Genomic DNA, 20,867 nt, shown 5'->3' on the forward strand with positions numbered 1-20,867 from the left:
TTGGCTGTAAGGCTCCCCACTGCACTGTCCTGTGGACAGCTGCCCTCTGCTGTGATGAACCCTCCCCCAGGGATGGCCTATTGTTGATAAATAATTGATAAGAAAGCCTAAAATTCTGGCCTGCTTGCCTCAGAGTGGACGACTCTGGTGCTGTTCATGCTCTGGAGATCCCACGGGATCAGACTGAGAATTGACCTCAGCGGAAACCACATCTTCTGGGCCTCCCGGCTCCCTCACTTCCTTACAGGTTTCTCCTGAGAACGCCTCTCATCAAGTCCCTTGCACACGAAGCCCTGTCACAGGCTCTACTTCTAGGAAACGCCATCTGATGGCAGAGGAGCAGGAAGCTGATGTGGTTCTGGTGCTGTGGGCTCTTATTTTCTCTGATGTGTAAGACAGTGCACAGGTGGTTGAGAAGACTGATGAATGTGTGAGGTGAGGACTGTGTGGCTAACGTGGGGAACAGGGCCAGTGCTGATTGTCAGCTTAAATGAGAGACTCTAGTTTTGTTTTGTTTTTAAATTTTTTTTATTGTTGTTCAAGTACAGTTGTGCCCACTGTCTCCCTCACTCCCCCCAACCCCAGCCACCCCCACTTCCCACCCTTGATCCTACTTTTGTGGCAGCAATGTGTACATGGTATCATTTTCTTTGCACTCCGCAGCCTAGATATAAGAACAGAGGTGAATGGCACAAGGTTCGAGTGCTGACAGATGGACGCCATGGGAAGACAAGGACCAAATGTGATAAGAGAGGACTTGAAGACAGGAAGAAACAAGTAGTTTGGGAGATAATGGAGGTGTCAATGGACCAAAGTTATCATTAAGATCAAAGAATCTGTGTGATGAGCACAGCACAGAACACTTGGCAAGATTAGGAGGCTAGTGGGGTGTGTTCAGAGTTTGGAATGTACGAATTTAAGAATGAAGGTTGGAGCCCTTCTGCCTTGTGACAGTCTAGCATATGCCATGACACAGGTGTCTGAATCACGTGGAGGGGAATTTTCCAGGGTGAGGAGGCTGCATGGCAGCGTTAGGGAGTCGGGCGGGCCATCCTCTTGGACTCGTCAGCACTGAGGGGTGGCCGTGACCTGAGAAGTTCACCCCGAACATGCCGCTCTCACCTGCTCCAAGCCCCGGATGCCATCACTTGTTCCTGAGACTGTGTGCAGTTGGTGTCCCTAAAGAAGCCACTGAGCACAGACAAATGATTGGAGGTACAGGATTTCCTAGTGAGACCCTTTTTCTTGGTGGGGTACAACCCAAACCATTTAACAGCTTACATAATGCCTGTCTTTCAGTTTTCACAGGTTCTCTTGGACTAGCTGACCTTCCTGCTAAATCTCTCAGTTGGGAGAACTCCTTACTTATTTGATGTCTCTCTCTCTCTTCTGTGTATTTCCACTTGCTATTCTTATTTCTTAATTATAATATTTGCTGACCCAGGCACTGAAGAGTAAGGAACACCATGACATTTTATAAGAGGCAGTTGATGTAGTGGAAAGAAGGTGTGCCTTTACTTCCACCTGGAATGTTCCTTATTTTCTTCTTCATTCAGTTAATTCTTATTTTTCATTTGGGTTTAGTTTAACTGTCTCTGTCCATTCTCCCCAGATTATTTCAGAACCTTCTCCCTTCATTATATATTCTCAAAGCACCCTATTCTTTTTTTGTGACTTATCACAGTTGTAATTTTACAAATGAAATGCAAGTAAGTCATTGCTTAGGATCTGCCTCACCTGATAGAATGACCTCTCAAAAGAAAAGGGCCATGTCTGTACCCCTGGCTCCTGGCATAGCACCTTACATAAACATAGTGCCCCCAAATATCTATGGAACGAATAAATGAATGTACAGTGACCTGAGAGTTAGGAAAACTCCAGTTCTATTCCTAGATCTTGGACAAGTCACTTTGGCTCTGTGAGGAAAAAGCATTTTTATTCATCTGATTTCACAGTGAGTCAGCCCAGCACCTTCACAACTCTTACCCCCAACAGCATGTCTAACTAAAACTTCTCTTGGAACTTCTTAAAGTAGCTTATTTGTAGAGAAACTATTTTCCTTTTTGTTTTAGTAATCTATTGCTAAGTAACAAACAAATTCCAAATTTAGTGGCTTAAAAATAATTATCTCAAAGTAAGCAGAAAAAAAAGTATAATAAAGAGTGAAAACCAATGAAATAGAAAAATGGGGAGCTAAGGCAGTGGACCATGGGGATGTTTGAAGAAAGAATATTCAAGGCGGAGGGTATTGCTGGTCCAAGGGCCCTACGGCAGGGCACGTCTGACGTGTCAGAAGAGCAAGAAAGAGCCCTGAGTGGCACGAGCAGAGCAGGCAAGGGGGACGGTAGTGGGCAGCCACCTCGCGCTGGGACCCTTGGCTGGCTCAAGGACTTTGCCTTTTCCTCTGAATGAGATGGGAACCACAAAATGGTTTTGAGCCAAGTGTCATGATTTGAAGTCTTCAGTCCTTTCCTTCTGTGCGAATTCTAGTTTGTTTTGACTGTAGTCATGCAGGCTTGTATTTTCCTGTATCCTGAGATAGAACAATCTACATTTGTGTGATCAGAGATAGGCTACTACTTGGGGCGAGTGTTTATTACATGTTTGTAGATTGAGAATTTGTACTTTTGGTTACCCGGGAGTTTGCACAGGGGTGACCACTTTGTCCTAATTTCAATTTACCTGCTGTATACCTACCTTACTTGATTGAGCTAGACTGAGGCTTAGATACATGGATAGCTTGAGGAAAATAGATTGATTGATTGATTGATAGACAGTAGAGAAGAGGATGAGGAAGAGATCTTTCTCTTTTAGGCAGTATATAAGCAGGACTGATTTACTTTTTCTTTCATTGTGAATGATATGGAGTTCATAAGTTGTATGACTGAATTAACTCTACCCCTTAATCACCAAATATATTCTAGTTTAACAAAATAGTGAGTGGGCTTCTGCTTATCTCCCAAAGGCAGCAGAAACACTACGGAGCTTTGGCGCTGGGATATCAGCAGTGAATGAGAGGCATAGTTGCTGAATAATGAGAGTAGCAAACAAAATTGAACTTTGCCCTTTCAGTATGGGAATACTCAATAATGCCTGGATCTTCTCTTTTGTGTTCTGGTTTTATGCAAACACAAATTACACTCTTGTTGACTTCACTGTAACCCATGAAACCGAAGAAGGGGAAATTTGAGTCCGACAGAAAGCAGTTTCACCAAACCTCCTCATGCATTCGTGTGACAGAAACCGGGAGCACCTGTGTTTTCTAACCAGTTTTATGAAGGCAGTGTCCCCGGCAGTGACCACACAGCCACATGATATAAACAACAAATCTATACTGGAAACAATCTCAGAAAGTGCCCAGTCCTCCTTCATTGTACAAATGAAGAAAGTAAGTAAAGCCCAGAAGTACCTGTTCACACCTGACATCAGTCTATACGATGGTGGGGAGCCACGTGGCATCGTAGAAAGAGCATAAGCTTCGGAGAGGTCTGAGTGGGGATCACATAGTTCAGCCACTTACTAGCTGCAAATTACATTTTTCTCTTTGAGCCCTACTTCCTCCATCTGCCCCTGCCTTGTGGGCTAGCTGTGAGAATTTCACAATGTAATGTGTGAAATCCTGGCACAGAGTAGATGCTCTGTAACTGGTAATTATGATTAGCTCCCTTTTGCTGCCAGTGATGATACAGAAAAACCATCTCAACAAATACTCACTAAAATTACAGGATTTTAAAGTGTCAGCCAGTGGTGTACTTGTTTCAAACAATATTCAATACAGTAAAATTTATACATAATTCAGGGTAGGTAAACAAACATTTGTATATAAAGTACAGTGTTAGGCACTGTATGATTCCTGCTTTTAAAGAATGAGAATAGACACATACATGCGGTGAGGACTGTAGTTAAGTACCATTAGGGATGGGTGGGTGCAGATCTTTAGATGAAGAGAAGAGGAGCTCAGGGAAGTCTTTGTAGAGAAAGTCACACTTGAAAGGCTTCTTTGAAGCTTCTAGAAAAGAGATCAGGGAACATTCCTGTCTTAAGCATAGGCACAATACAAGATATATTTAGAATTAATAAACGTCTCTGTTTAAATGAGCATGGAGTATGTAAAGGAGAATGCTTAAAATAATAGTAGTTACCACTTATGGAATAATTGTTACATGCTGAATACCTCTCATGTATTTATTCTTTTGCATAGTATATAGCTCTATGAGGTAGATTATTATCACTTCCATTTTACAGATGAGGAAACTGAGGCATAGGGAGGTTAACTCCCTATGTATTGCCTGAAGGCCTCCCAGCTGGTGTGTGGCAGAGCCAGATGTGGACCTGGGTCATCTGACTCCAGAGTGATGCTCTGGGTCTGACATTAGTGTATTCAATTTTCTCCTTTTGCTGCCCCAGATCTATGCTCTGCCCTTCCTGCTGCTTTGGGCCTCAGGAGGCTGAGCTGTATGGATTCTATCAACAGGCTCCTTTGCTGTCTGGTTTCTAGTTAAAATAACAGAAGAAAATTGGAGAGTGGGCCTTGGGTTTGCCTGGGTCATGTTCCTTTACAGAAGGGCATAGCTCCTGTAGGCAGCCCTGCCTACAGCTACAGGCCCCATTGTTTCCAAACCAGTTCCTCTCCAGCTAGTGCTGACCCCAAGGCGCTTTACTGTTTCTTATTGGCTCCTTTAACTCTGTCCTCATCTTTGTGAAGAGGGGAATTTTGGGGTAATAGGTTAATCATATATGCTCAGCTTTAATAGACACTGCCAAATAGTTTTCTAAAGTGGTTATACTCATTTGTTGTATATTCTCAGTAGCAGTGTATGAGAGTTCAGTTGCTCTACACCCTCATCAACTTTTGGTATTCTCTGCTGCCTTTTTCATTTTGGCCATTCAGGTGGGTATATAGTGGTATCTCATTGTGGCTTTAATTTGGCATTTCTCCGATCACTGTGGGAGTTGGACATCACTTCGTGTTTTCATTGACTATGTGGATATCTTCCTTGGTGAAGTAGCCAAGTCTTTTGTCCATTTTAGAATTAGGTTACCTGTCTTTTTCTTATTGATTTGTGAAAATTATTTATATATTATAAGTACAAGTCTTTTGTTAAAGATATGTACTGCAAATATTTTCTCTCACCATGAGTCTCACTTTTTCAGTCTCTTTACAATATCTTTTAATAAACAGATGTTCTTAATTTTAATATACCCTAATTTATAAATTTTCATTCTTTATGCTTACCACCTTTTATAGTTTTTAAAAGATATGTTTGTTACTCCAATATCATAGAATATTTCCCTATGCTTTTTTTTAATTGCTTTTACATTTGCATCTGCAGTTTATCTGGAATTGATTTTTGTGTGTGATGTGAAATTAGAAACTTGATACTTTTTCTCACATGGCTATCCAGTGGACCCAGAACCTTTTCCCTTAGTTCACTGCAGTGTTACTCTTTTCATAAATTAACTGACTGTATATGTGTGGGGTTTTTTTAGATTATTTTATTCCATTGGTCAGCTTCCTTGTGCCAATATTGCACAATGTTGATTACTATAACTTTATAATGAGCCTTGACATCTGGAAGTGGAAGTCTTCCAACTTTGTTCTTTTCAAGATTGTCTCACTTATTCTTGGTCCTGTGCATTTTCATATATATTTTAGAATCACCTTGTTAATTTTCACCAAAAAAATGCTTAAACTTTGATTAAGATTATGATAAATCTGTATATTAATTCATGAAAATTAACACCTTAAAGTTATTTTGTCTTTCAATACAAGAATGTGGTAGATATCTCCATTTATTTAGGTCTTTTTAAAATTTTGCCCAGTAATATTTGTAGTAATCATTGTAGAGGTCTTATCCATATTTTATTTAAGTTTAAATGAGCCCTAATGCCCTCCTGTGAACATGAGAGAATGTACAAAGAGTATAACTGAGTTTTCATTCTAAGGACCACTTTGTGTACCTGGGTCTTTGATTTAAGGTGGACCTGGTAGTAGAAAGACCTCAAGTCGTGGAGCTGGGCAGAGTGTTGCCATGGACTAGCCCTGTGAACTTAACATTCCTTATCTGATAAACGGCAATAATAGTAGTGCCCACCACAATAAGGTTCTCAAAACTATTAAAGGAGCTTTAAAAAAGTTCCCTTCTATTTCTAGTTTTCTAAGATTTTGTTTAAAAGTATAAATGGATGTTGAACTTGATCAAATGCTTTAGCTGGATCTTTTAAGATGTCCACTTCTGTTTTGGCTCTAGGACCTAATACTACAGCCCTTTCCCAGGGCTTAGTTCTACCTCAACTTGAGGTACATGTGATGCTTAGCCTTGCACATAGTTAGTTCTTAATAAGTAGCATCCATAAATCTTATTAATAATCTTAACAGTTAATCCAGAGGGCAGGGAAAGGTAGGAAGAATATAGAATCTTAAAACAACTTGGCTATAGACATGGTATGGTGCCTTCCCTTCTGCATTCCATCCTACCTCATTCCTGATTCCCTGAAGCAACCACTCAACTCTTAACTGTTAAAAAAAAAATACTTGCAGCCCTGGCTAGTGTAGTGGATTGAGTGTGGGCTGTGAACCAAAGCATTGTGGGTTCAATTCCCAGTCAGGGCGCATGCCTGGGTTGCAGGCCACGGCCCCCAGCAACTGCACATTGATGTTTCTCTCTCTCTCTCTATCTCCCTCCCTTCCCTCTCTAAAAATAAATAAATAAAATCTTAAAAAAATACTTGCAACCATATTTTTAGTAACATGCCTATATGGCTTTTTTGGTGATTTTTTTCAGGTGTAGGTACCGTCTACTGACTTTCTCTTATGGAAGATGAAAAGTGAGCTCTACCCTAGCATTCCTTCTATAATCCCTCTTCCCCACAACTTTTTCCCATTTATGATCCTATTTATGTAAAAATAATCCAGTTACATGTTTGTACATTTTTCCTTCTCCTCAATAACTAAAAGGATGGACAAAAGCATAAGAAGGTGAATGCTAACATAAGAAACCTAGGTTCACATTATTAATGTCGGACAAGACTGAACTTAAGTCTTAGCTAGACAAAGAGATAAATTTATAATGAAAAGGGTTACAATTTACAATGACGGTAGTTTTCATATAGCTTTACACAACAGGGATCAGAAAGAGCAAAAGGAGATTTTAGTTATCTCTGTTTAGTTTATCTTTGATCCAACAGGAAAACTAAGAAGGATGTGAAAGAGTTGAATAATGTCATGAAGGAAAATTCAAGTGTGCCTCCAGATAGACTCGTGTGACCAAGTGTGAGCAGCACACGCCAAAACTGACCTTGTATTAGGTTACTGAGACTTCTCTAAAGCCATTGCACCATTTCACATTGCCACCAGGAGGGTATGTGGGCTCCGATTTCTCCACGTTCTCGCCGACACTTGTCTTTGATTACGGCAATCCCGGTGGGTATGAAATGACATGTCATTGTGGTTTCCACCTGCATTTCCCGTCATGCATCTTTTTACGTGCTTATTGGCCATTTCTATAACTTCTTCAAAGAAATCTTTGTATGAAGTCTTTGTCCATTTAAAAATAGGGTTGTCTTTTTATTGTTAAGTTCTAAGAGTTCTTCTATATGGGGTGGGGCAAAAGTTTACAGCTGTGAGTACACAAAATACAAAGTTTATTTTTGTATTATTCTTTATTCATTGTTGTATTATTTTCCATAAGAACACCTGTAAACCTTCTTTTCCCCATCCTGTATTCCAGATACAAGTCCCTTACCAGAAAACTGATGTACAAAACTGTTCTGTTCTCAGGGTTGTCTTTGTACTTTCTTGATGGTGTCAATTTTGAAACACAAAAGTTTTAAATATTGACAACACCCAGCTTATCAATTTGTTTCTTTTCTTGCTTTAGCTTTTGCTATCATATGCAATAAACCACGGTCTAACTCAGGGTCATGAAGATTCATGTCTATATTTTCTTCTAAAATGCTGTATAGTTTCAGCTCTTGCTTTTGTGTCTTTGATCAGTTGAGTATGAGGTAAGTGTCCAACTTCTTTTGCTGGTGCACATCTAGTTGTCCCATCACTGTTTGTTGAAATGATTATTCTTTTTTCCCTACTCAATTATCATTAGGCTCTTGTCAAAAATCAAGTGACTATAAATGTGAGGGGTATTTCTGGACTCTCCATCCTCTTCCATTCTCTTCATGTCTCTCCCTCTGTCGGTCAGCACTGTACTGTCTGGATGACTTCATGGTAAGTTTTGAATTAGAAAGTATTAGTCCTCCCACTTTGATCTTTTAAAGATTATTTGAGGTATTCTGGGTTCCTTAAATTTACATATGGATTTTAGAATTAGTTTGTCAGTTTCTGCAAAGAAGCCAAGTGGGACTTTGATAGGGATTGCACTGAAACTTTAGGCCAGTTAGCAGGGTTTTGCCATTGTAACAGTATGAAGTTCCAATCCATGAACACGGGCTAGAGTAGAAGGATGGGTGATTTTAGCTTACTTTATGGTTTTCTTCTTTTTCTAAATTTTTAGAGTTATTACCATGGATTGCTTTTATCACCAGAAAAAAAATATGCCATTAAAAAGTAGTTTGAGAAGCCCTAGCTGGCATAGCTCAGTGGATTGAGCACGGGCTGGGAACCAAAGTGTTCCAGGTTCCATTCCCAGCCAGGGTACATTCCTGGGTTGCAGGCCATAACCCCCAGCAACCGCACATTGATGTTTCTCTCTCTCTCTCTCTCTCCCTCCCTTCCCTCCCTAAAAATAAATAAATAAAATCTTAAAAAAAAAGAAGTTTAAAAAAAAAGTAGTTTGAGGATTTTAGAACACTGAAAGTCCTGGGAGCTTTACCTATAGGGCAAGTAGCCAGGGTTCCTCCCTGAGGCGGGGCATGAGGACGGTGGTGCTGAACTTTGCAGTCCTGAGGCTGGGGGGCTGGCTCCTCTTCTGTCGGTACCGTTCTTTGCCCAGAGGGAGTACTTCCTTTTCTGCTCATCTTGGTGGGTGGCTGACCTTTCTCTCTCAAAGCTAAAAGGTGTGAGGTCAAGGGGAATTTGGAAGAAATTGCAAAAATTCCAGGAGATCTTTTTCCACTAGCTAAGTAAGAGTGGAATTTGACCTCCCCTAATTCTCTGTTTTCTGTTTTAGACAGATACCTAAATTACTGTATCTATTCTTTCTTTAACTTCAAATCATTGTTGAAATATTCAGATGTTCTCTAGCAAAGGATCACAAACTGAATGTTGTCAAAATACCCTGAGGGCGTGTGAAAGCTCTGATTGTCAGGCCCAGCACTAGATTATAAGTGCCTAGGAAGCCAATGAGAATTTGTATTCTTAACAAGTTTGTGGGTGAGGGTCAAGCTTCTGGTCTGAGGAGCACAGTTCAGGGTGGCAAAGGGCATGGAGACATCACAGGGTGCAGACAAAGAAAGGTAGTAAGTGAACAAACAGACCCTTATGTGATCTCTTCTAGTTTGAACATGATGTGCAATTAGATGGGGTAAAGTCAACGTGACAAGTAATGATACAGTTAGGAGCACAGACTTTGCATTGCAGAGACCCAAGTTAGAATTTTCTCTCTGCCAGAGTGGCTATGTGACTTTGGGCAAGTTCCTTCACCACTTGTAAGCCTCAGTTTCCATCACCCTAAGATGGGGATAATAATACCTGTTGTTTCATAGGGTGACTGGAAGAATTAAGTGAGTTAATAGGCACAGTGCTTAACACAGTACCTGCTCTGCAGGGAGTGCTCTGTAAGTGTTAGCTCTTATTATTGCTCACTGGGCCTTGTCACACAGGACCGCTCTGGCAATGTTTGCACAGGATGAGATGTGCATAGATTTGGATTGGGGATTGATTGCTTCCATGGCCACTGTGGTCCGAGTGTTGAGGACTGGACCCAAGTGCACACTCTGGGAGTGTAATTTTCCAAAGCAGTGGTGTGGCACAGGAGAGGGAGTGCAGCTCCTGGTTCCAGTTTGGGTTTTGGTTTCCTTGTTAGTGATTTGGAGGAAGTTGAATTAGAGAATTTCTAAGACCTTTTCCAGCTCTAAAATGCTGGTTTCTCATGGCTAGAGCAACTCTATGAGTTTAGACTTTCTTCTCTCAAACACAAGGTGGCAGCAGAAGACAAGACTCTGGGCTGCTACCAGCAAGACTGGTTGCTACAACCAGTAGCAAACAGGGATATTCCCCATGTTATTCCCCATGTTAACTTACATCATGTTATGAAGGAAGCAGATAGCTTAAGATCACAGCCTGCTCTTGGTGGTTTCCGTGAGGCCATGGTTTAATGACCCTAGAATAATGCTTATATCACTACAATCAGGATCTTCCAGCTTTTTGAATATTTCCACAGAAGGTATGGAGCCACCACTCAGCACCTACCACCCACCCCCACACACCCCACCCTTCCTTCAGGTCTTTTCCATCCAAGCTACTGCTTCGCAAAGAAATACCTGCCAAGCTCTCACCTGTGATAAGTTGGGAGCTGCATAGTAGGTGGCAGCTGTGTGCTTTACATACTGCCAACAACTTCTTTATTCCAGGATCTGGAAAGATTTGAGGTGTGGCTGGTAGTTGTCATCCAGGTAAATAGATTTCAAATAAAACACCCTTGTGTTGTGCTATTCAAATGTCTCCTGGTTACAAATGGCAGTAGGAGGGGCAGAGCTGTGGGACATTGTGATCCTTGGTTGGACGATGGCCCCTGGCCAGGAGGGCTGGGAGTGGCTGGGCAGAAGGCAGGAGGCAGACTATGAAGTCAGATGGACAATGCTGTGGCAGAAACAGGGTAAGAGTCCTGTTTTCAGACTCTAGAGAAGGTGCTTCTGGGGATTCCTAAGAGCAGAGGCCAGGCGCCTAAGGCCACAGGTGGTGGGTGTGAGGCCAAAATAGAAAGATCATCTTTCTCCAGGGACTTTGTGGACTTCAAGACAGAAGCATGCAGGTGGAAGTAGAATGCAAGAGCTGAAAAGATAGGGTCAAGTGTCTAGTTCAAGTGTTCATGTAGACTGGAAGGGACTTGACACGTAAATACCAGGGAGAAGTTATTTAATGGTTTGAATACACGCCATCGGACTCGAGCAACTTGAGACTGTGCTTATAATCCCCTTCAGTGGCATTCAGCTCATTTTCTGGGATTTGCTCCCCTGATAGTAAAGAATGTTTGGCTGTGAACTTATACGCATTTTTGGGATACTCCAGACCTGACCAGGAGGGCATCTGTAGAGGAGAGAAAGGGGAGCAGGCCATGAACTGAGTGTTGGCTTTCGGAGAAAACACTCTTCCTTCTTTCCTTTTCTTCCTGTTGAGTGGTCAGAACAGAATAATCGAGGGAAGCAGCAGCAGGAAACTGGTAAATTTGGAATGTGGGCCATTTTCTCAAAATTCCCTCGCTTTTCACCCTCTTGTGCCTGATTTAGAAGTCATACCCTCTGCTTGGGGTGCTTGGGGATTGAGGGATGAAAAGGGAAAATGCTTAACCTGTGAATTTGGTGGCCATTTTGGAAGCCACTACCCAGACTGCCTCCAAGGCACTCGAGTGGGGGAGGGAAGGGGATGTCAAACCTAACGTGGTCCTAAGGAGCTGGGGGTGGGAGGAGTACCAGTGAACACGGAATCACACATCACTCTGACAGCTTGATGAGGCATGTCCAGGGAGGGAGAGTTAGCAAAAAATTTCATAAGGGTCTTATCAAGACCTGAATTATGACTAACTAGGGAGAGCTTTATGAAAGTACTAAGGTGGAAAATGGTTAATATTTTGCTAAAATTCAGGAAGAAGGTGGATTGGATCATAATTGACTTCCTTAGCAATTTCATAAAAGTACCCCAAACCACTGAGTATGCCCACATCTGCGTGGACGCGTCCTATAAAATGCTTGGGTGCTCGACAGTGTGCCACCCCCTCAGGCCAGCCTGGGCTGACTTGCCTTAGCCGATGCTGGGCTCCCAGCTCCCACGTGGGGAGCTGAAGCAGGCTGACTCGGTGTCAGAGACTCATCCTGGACTCCTCGGGACTTCAGAGGACCTTCCATAGAAGTGTTGCACTGTTGGGCTTCTCATGATTCCCTAGTAGCCATTTGCATGTATGTGTTAGCCTCTGAAAGAGAGAAAATCCCTGGTAAACACAAGAAAAAGCTGTTCAAGCTGCCTATGAGAAAAGCAATACCTGTATCTCATTAGTCACACTTACAGGTAGTTGCTCTAAGGGGAGAAAGGAGAACTGAGTAATTGCTGATGTAAAGCCTTTAAAAGAAAATGACTTCATTGCTGTTAGGTAACACCCACAGAGGCAAATCTTTGTCCTTACCTGGTAGGAACAAAGAAAATGCTGAGGATAAGGGGGAAATTTGGAGGACTTGGGACTTTGCTTTTTCTTACCTGACAGAGACTAATGTTTTTTTTTTTTTAAAGATACACTACTATATAGTCATTTATTAACTTATTTTAAATGCTCTACTGGTAGAGTTCCTGGTAGGGGTAGAACCCTTGAGTTTATTGAGGACCAATGATCCACATTAAAAAATCAACCACAGGTTAATGGGGAGCAAGAAGCAACTTAGTTAACTTAAAAAAAAATTCAAAATGCCATTTACTGGTTAAATATTTATTTACTTTTATTTTTAAAAAAGATTTTATTTATTTATTTATTTATTTATTTATTTATTTTAGAGAGGGAAGGGAGGGAGAAAGAGAGAGAGAGAGAAACATCAATGTGCGGTTGCTGGGGGTCATGGCCTGCAACCCAGGCATGTACCCTGACTGGGAATTGAACCTGTGACACTTTGGTTCACAGCCCTCGCTCAATCCACTGAGCTACGCCAGCCAGGGCCATTTACTGGTTAAATATTTAAATGAAAAATATGAACCACAGTAACACTTGCATTCACTGTGGAAAACAGTTGGGAAGTTCCTCGAAAAGTAAAACATGGAGTTACGGTACAACCAGGAATCCTACTCAGAGACATATACCCAAGAGAAATGAAGACACACAAATGTTGTGTGAATAATCATAGCATTATTTATAATATTTAAAAAGTAGGCAAACCCAGGCTTCTATTAGCTGGTGGTGGATAAACTACATGTGGTATATCAATACAATGGAATATTATTCAGCCATAAAAAGGAATGAGACATGGTACAACACAGAGAAAACTTGAAAAAAAAGTATTCTAAATGAAAAAAAGCCAGACACAAAAAGCCACATGTTATATGATTCCGTTTATATAAAGTGTCCAGAATAGGCGAATTCATAGAGGTGAAAAGTACTGTGGATCAGTAGTTGCTAGGAGTTGGGTGTAGGGAAGGAGGGATGACTGCTAATGTATATGGGGTCTCTTTTGGGGTAATGAAAATGTTCTGAAATTAGACAGTGGTGATGGTTGCATAGCAATGTAAATATATTAAAACCATTGAACTGTACAATTAAAAAGGGTGACTTATGGTATTGAATTATATTATAATAAAATATGACGCATGAAACTTTATTATAACTATGTTAAACATTTAAACTGTAACCTACTTATAATTAAAAATGAAGTATGGGGGGACTTGTGGGTGAGATAGTGGTGTAGGCAGACATGGCTTACCTCTGTGCAGCCACATCAAAATTAAAACTAGAATATAGAACAGCCATCACTCAGGAACACCAAAATCAAACTGAATGGAAGTCTAACAGCTATGGAATTAAAGAAACTATATCCATCCAACTGGTAGGGGAGGTGCAGATGCTGAATGGGCTGGTCCCACACCCACGTGGATAAAAATTCAGGAGGGATATCTTGGGAGTGAGGAGTCCAGACCCACACAAGGCCCCCTAGACCAGGATTCCAGTGCCAGGAAAATAAGCCCCACAACTTCTGGCTGCAAATACCAGCAAGGATGGATTCAGGGGAAGAAACTACCGGAGCCCCAAGCAGTTCCTCTTAAAGAACCCACATATGGATTTACCTATTCAGACCCTCTCTCTCTGAGATCCAGTACTGGGGTAGCAGCTTGAAAGGCACCAGTGGTATATAGGGAGAAACCAAAGTATCTGGCATCAAGGTGAGAAGAGGCCATTGTCCCTTTGCTAAACTCTCCCCTCATAGAACCAATGAGTGGGTGCCATATCTGAGACTCCAACAACCTGGCTAACACTGTTTGACCTGCCTTGGAGAATCCCAGAGGTCCTCACCCAACTTATGGGCCTGCCCATGCTGCTTTTCTGTAAGAATGGCTGGTCTCAGCTCCTAAATACTATCAAACTCAAACAAGTAACCCCTGGCTTCAGTGAGCCCAAGCAGCAGCCAGATTAGATTCACAGCCTGGCTTTGCCTGGGAATCTCCAAGCTCAACACAAGTAGCAGCCATCTCAGATTGCTTTACAGCTCAGGCACAGTGACCTGGGCAAAACACAGATGGGGGCTCACCTTGGCCTACACCACCAGAGAAACCCCAGGGCCAGTGCACCCAGTGGACAGCCACAGACCATGTTGGAGCACCACCAGCCTGCCCCTGCACAGCTGATCCTCCACAGACAGTGGAGGTTGGTGGTCAGTGGTCACAGCCAGTCCTTGCAGCTGACTGGCCAAGGTGAATCCCTCCCATTGATCTGCCAGCAACAACCAAGGCTACAAGAAAAGGGTGTACTCTTAGCCCACACAAACTGTGCACCTTGAGTATCCAGCTTGGGTGATAGAGGAGTCTGTGCCACTGGACCCTACGGGATGCCTACCACATTAGGCCTCACTACCAAGATGTGGAATCAAAGCAGCTCTACCTAATGCATAGAAACAAACACAGGGAGGCTGCCAAAATGAGGAGACAAAGAAACATGGCCCAAATGAAAGAACAGATCAAAACTCCAGAAAAAGAGCTAAATGAAATGTATATAAGCAATCTATCAGATGTAGAGTTCAAAACATTGGTTATAATGATGCTGTCTTGCATCCTGTCAAGACCAGGCAGGTTCACTCAGGATTCAAATTAATGAACCGAGGATATAACATTTGCCTTTGCAGTATCAGTCAGTGATCAGAGTTAGATATGACATCTGAAAAAGATGCAAACTCAAGCTGAGATTTGTCTGGATAAAGGTTCCCCATTGCCACATTTCATTCTATTTTTTATGGTTATATTGAGATGCCCAATATCTGCTCTTTCTTCTGACCTAGGATACACTTACCAATTTCCCCCAACTGTTAAATTTTTCTGAGGTAAAAAATTTAAGGCCTTGGACATGAATTGGTCTTGACTTATTATCAAATACCAGATGGGTAGAAACCTCAGCTTATTGACATAGGGCTTGGCATGAAATTCGTTTAGATGTAACTCATTTCCAGTAATCAGAGATGTTACTTCATAATGAAAGGAAGACTATGAGAGAGGGTGGGAAAGAGGTTAGCAGAAATGATAGAAACTAGCAATAGACCTAGAGGGGATGTGGCTTCTGCTGTGACTTGGAGTTACCACAGAGTCTTCCCTCCTTTTCAACTTCCAGGATCAGTCAATCACCATGGCTGACCATTTACCTCCTGCTATTATTCAAATTTATTTCCTTTTCTTTATCTTTTCTCTCACTCAGTCTCTTTTAATCTCTAGCCTGGTCAATTCCAATAGCTTTGTAACAAATCCTCTACTTTCTAATCTTACCCTCACATCCTAAAATTCATCCTTCACATTTTGAAAGTGATATTTCTAAAGTCCAAACCATACCATGTTTTTGTCCCATTAGATAACTGTGTTGAGAGCAGATGATGCTATAAGCAGAGATACTTATGGTGTGAGGACTGGGGTTCCCTAGCAAGGCTGCCAGGCTTTACCTTACCTAAGCCCCAACCTGGGAAGCTGGACATAACCCTGCTCTGAATGGTCTGTCAGTCAACACTATCCAGTAACAACATGATATTTGGGCATGATATTGGAAAAAAGAAGTATTTTTTTTTTTAAAAAAAGGAAACCAAAACTATCAGTAATAGATATTTTATAAGAAGCACAACACAGAAATACAAAATCCCAGTGAACATTCTTAGTGCCAGTCCCTGGGGAAAATCAGTCAATAAGTGTGTGAGTTCGGTCTCCAGTTCTGGTTCTCTAAGTTTCTGGTCCTGAGTTCCTTAGTGTCTTATAGCTGCCACCTCCAGGTCCCACCCCAGTCCCATGAACACGAGGGAAATCTGTGAAAAAGTTTTACAGGAGGCTTCTGAACCTCTTCTGAGCTTGCCAACATAGAGTTTTGTTTCCAACCAAACTTTCATCACATCCAGGGTTCAGTGATGAGGCTTTTCTTCTTCTTCTTTTTTTTTTTTATATATTCTCACTTGAGGAAATGCTTTTCTACCCTGTGAAATGTCTGCTCATTTAATTATCATTAAAACTTCCAGTAGGTTCAGTCATGCTATATAACAGGCTTGGTGACTTTCTCACCCCCAATCTTACAAAGGAATTGGATACTTAGTGCCCAAAGGTCCATTCCTAGGGTAGCAGGTTTCTTCTACGTGACAACTGCCAGGTCTGCTCTGTTATAAAAGGAATCTGAGCTTTGATAAGTGGAAAACGCCTGCTCTGGGCACTGGTGGGAAAGCGTCTGTGTATTTGCCCATCCGGGCCCACACCCTTTGTTATCCAGGAACTGACGAGTCACCCCAGTTTACTCAAAGTGGGCACTGAGTGGGTGTAGGCAAGTTACCTGCACTATTAGACAGAATGTCCAGAGAGACCCACTCCCTTCCCTCCCATCCCCAGCAGTAGCTCTGCATCCCACGTACAGAGCATTCCTAAGCCTGCAGGCCCGGGGACCGTTCTCAACTCTGCTAGTCTAAGCTCTGCCTGGGTCACTTCTCAGAATTCCTATCTAGCTAACTTGTCATTTTTTTCAGACAGTGTGCTAGGTAGAGAGATATGATTTAGGATTCTTGTCCATACAAATGAAATTTAAGCATTTCTTTTGGTTGAGTTTCTGATTTATTAAAGAATTCTTAGTGTTTTTTGGGGGGAGGGTGGGCATTAAGGTTTCATTCAATGACTGAGGTTATCTTGGAAGCTCTTAAAAATTATGGGATCTGTTCTGCTAGTGCCCACATCGGTGAGGGCCTATGCATACTAGCAGAGAGAGGAAAAGACAGGTGTCTGCTGAGTAGGACCTGGACCAGCACTCCTCACCATGTGACCTTGGCCTACCCACTGAACCAAGGTCTCCCAGCTGCACCAGCTGGAAAAGGGTGTGGGCGGGATGATCTGCTAGCTGCCTCATTGGGACACTGTGGCCGCAACAGAACACGGTTCATGCAGGAGTGGGACTCGAAGACTTTTTCCTTGAAAGTGCTAGAAATTCTTGATGGCAAATTTCCTTAATTCAGTTAATTTTTTTTAAATCCAAAAGGACAGCTTTTAAAACAAATGATTTATTTGTTATAAGAAAATGTCTACTCAAATAATTTTCAGAAATTACAAGATGGTCATTTTGATTATGTGTGGTTGTGTGTGTTCCTAGTGAAGAGTAAGACCTAGACTCTTAAGAATAATATCAAATATCAAACAAAAGAAAGAAACAATGAACCTATTAGAGGTATTTTGGGGAAGCTCAAACCTCAAGACAGGGACTACCTGCATTCATTTGCACAGTCTCCTCCATCCGGCATCAGCACCTGGCACATGACAGGCACTCGGTAACTGTTTGTTGTGGTTAAATGAGAGCCTTTTCTGAGGGCTTTGAAAGGCAGAGACAAAGGCAGAGTGAATTCTCATTAAGACACAGGGTTTTATTTTTCCTTCTCTCTCCCTCCCTTCTTCCCTCTCTTCCTTTTTTCCTTTCCTGTTCTCTCTCTCTGTCTTTCTTGTTACATAATCTGATTTGAGAGGATTTAATCTTCATAGGTGGTAGGGCTCTATGGACCCTGCCTGAAAATGAATATATTTCTAGTTTTGTGCTGTTACAGTGTGGGGCCAGGCATCCAAGCCTATTTCTGTGTACACTTTCATTTGCCTAGAGAATATGGAGATTGGTATAGGTCAGAGAATCAAAGTCTTGAGAGTTGTGTTAAAATACTTATCATTTGAAAGGACAAAAACCCAAGCAAAAAGAAGATATTTATGGAATCACCACAGGAAAGGCTGGGGCATGCTGGGCCCTAGAGATTATTAGAACTGGGACAAGCAAGCTCTCAACCCTGCTTTTCTCTATTGTTGTCTTCCTTCAACCCACAGGCTGAGGGCTACTTTCTGGTTGCAAGTACAGAAATCCCAGGGGAGGCTCCTGATTGGCTCTACTTAGGTCGCATGCCCACCCGTGTAGCCAGTGAGGCACAATGGTTGGTGATGCCCTAGAATCACTGACTGCATCAGGGAAGGGACAGTTCCCCCAAAGAAGGGGTGATATTCTGAGAAGAAAGGAAGGTTTTGGATAAGCAGTCCAGTGCACCTCAAGGGAACAGGGAGTTAGGAATAGAAACTGGGAGTGAACAGGGAGTGATTGCTGACCCAGAAGGCCTGGTTCACTCCTAAGTGTTCAGTGGAGTGCAGCTAACATCAGTGATTTCAACTTTGTGCACTTGCATAAAGAGAAAAAAATAAAATAGACAAAATGGGAAAAAACGATTTAAATGGTGCAATCTATTCAGCTTGACATTCCACCCACTGAGTATAGGTCCCAAAGTGAGAATGAGTGGGTGGCATTAATCTCATTGGTCCCATTTGGTCTCCTCTCCCCACAGCACAGATATCGCTTCCTGTGACTGACTGTGCTATTTAAATATATGTATTTTTCATATAACTTGTCATCGAAATTGAAGCCAATTCCTTTATTTAGCGCTCGACCAGAAAAAGCAGAGATTCTTTCCAGTGCTGGAGGGAAACTGACTGGGCTGGGCTGACAAAGAGGCGATTGCCCGGTCGGCGCCTTCCCGGATTCCTCAGGGCAGTTTTGATCTGACGTGATTTTTACCTTATAAACTGACTGATTTTAGACAGTCAGCTCCTGAGATAAGGTGCTTCTTATGCTCTTGTATGTGCGTCTAAGTATATTATTCAAATGTCATCTCTTTCCTCCACCCCTTTCCTGTGTCTGCAGGTAGCAGGTAGGAATGTGTGGCAGATGAGCTGAGTTGGGAGGTGTGAGGTGTGACAGTATTGTAACAAAGGAGTTTTTATTTGTGTAGAGCTTCTTACATTTCAATCATTCTTTCAAATTCTGCTTCATGTTTTAGTCGGTGTAATTGATTATAGACCACAAGTCTGGGTTCTTTTGGATTACTTAGTCTTTATCTAATTCTTGAATCCCAAAGGATGGTCCAGGATGTGCTTGAGTACCCCAGCAACCTCAGCACCTCTTATTTAGAGTCAGCCTTTGATCTTCATACAACTCTGATCCCTAAAACAATGGGCCCTATCTAGGGAGCCCAATTCTGAATTCCTGTAATTTATACCCTTTGATACCCATGTGGTCCCAGGATTACAAGGAAATCATCTAATCTCTCTTCCTCTGGGCAGCATTTCAAGCCTTTGAAGAGACCACATATGTCCCTACAAGTCTTTTTCTTCCCTTCCCCTGCTTTATTTTCACCCGTTGTTCCCGATAATGATGGTGACGATGACACAGGAAGAGTAACTATAATTTTTGGTTAAATAGTACGTGGTTTTAAGCAATATATATGTGTATATATATATTAATTCATATACATCTCATAATAACCCCATGTTATAGATGAGGAAACTAAGGCACAGACAGGTTAAACAATGTGCCCAAAGTTGCACAGCTAGTATGTAACGGAGCCTAACTTTGAATGCAGGTGGTTTGGCTCCTAAGACTTCCCTCTTAACATCACTCCCAGGTGACGTTCCTCTGATGAGATCCAGGTTGTTGCCATCTCTGTTAGAAAGGCATCCCGAAATGGGTACAGTGCTACAGGTGCTGTCTCTGGACTGCGTTTTCTACTCAGTAAATTCCTGTCACCGCCACCCCAGTTCCCATTAGCTGCATGCCGTGCCTCATAAATGCTGAAGCCAAGGGGGGCTCAGCACCTTTCTTTCCCAGTGTCCTCCTGCCTGTGCCTCACTCAGTGTGTGATGCTCACTCAGACCAGCCCAATTCAAAAATCATCACAGCTTTGTCCCAGTGTTTGGGCAGCTAAAACTAGGGACCACATATCATAGAAGAGAATTCTCTGTGTGTGTGTGACAATTGACAACTTCTGATATAGCGATCAGGGCCATTATTTCCATCTTTGCATCTCGGGCAGCTTTTGGTAGTTTCTGTTACACTTTGGAGAGCTGGCTAAGTCATATAGCTTCATTAGTAATTGATTCTATAACAAAAGCCTTTTATTTTTTTTTATATAATGTATGATCTAATCTCTAATGTTTCCTTTAAGGATTTGATTAAGTTGAGTATCTTTGTAAAAATGCTGATTGATGATGATTAAATATGGTGAACAGAAACTGATTTACAGGCAATAAGCCCTGGGATTTTAAGCCTTGTGAAGGCTGTGTGTGTTAAAAGATAGGTAAACGGATAATTTTCAGAACTCATATTTTATACTGATGCTATTACAAACATATTAGCTAACTCTAAAAAATGATCTAACTTGCTGGGACCTAAATTCAGTATCTTGGAAGAAAATAATGCCATTCATGTCAGTAAGACATAATTTGCTTCACTTTTGAGTGTTTCATACAGCCATCCTAATAGCTATGTTCCAAAGCTTCTAAGCTTTCAGTGGAACTCTGTGTAAGCCAGCAGCACTCTGCACAATGGATTTCACATGTTCATGCAGCACAGTGGCATGTAGAAGTGGGGATGGCACAGCTGATGTGCCCAGTGATGTCCATGGCTAATAAGAAGTTGCACATGTTGCCCAATTCTCAGATTTATTAGTTTCAGTGTAGACCACTATACTTCATAATTGCT

The 20,867-nt window shown here is 41.9% G+C and overlaps 1 protein-coding gene across 2 annotated transcripts in view; it reads left to right on the forward strand.

The window, feature by feature from the left end:
* SHROOM3 (shroom family member 3) overlaps positions 1–20,867 on the forward strand; it is a 276,985-nt gene that overhangs the window by 43,964 nt on the left and 212,154 nt on the right. The window contains exon 1 of one of the 2 annotated variants that reach the window (XM_045857752.1): positions 10,723–10,772. The exons of the other annotated variant lie outside the window; for it this stretch is intronic. Within the exon in view, the coding sequence (XP_045713708.1) occupies positions 10,737–10,772 (36 nt within the window). The 5' untranslated portion in view covers positions 10,723–10,736. Of the gene's footprint in view, positions 1–10,722; positions 10,773–20,867 lie in introns of those variants that run through there. 2 annotated transcript variants of the gene reach the window in all.

The sequence above is a fragment of the Phyllostomus hastatus genome, unplaced genomic scaffold, assembly GCF_019186645.2.
Source record: "Phyllostomus hastatus isolate PE091 unplaced genomic scaffold, TTU_PhHast_1.1 phas_scaffold_1674, whole genome shotgun sequence".
NCBI lineage: Eukaryota > Metazoa > Chordata > Mammalia > Chiroptera > Phyllostomidae > Phyllostomus > Phyllostomus hastatus.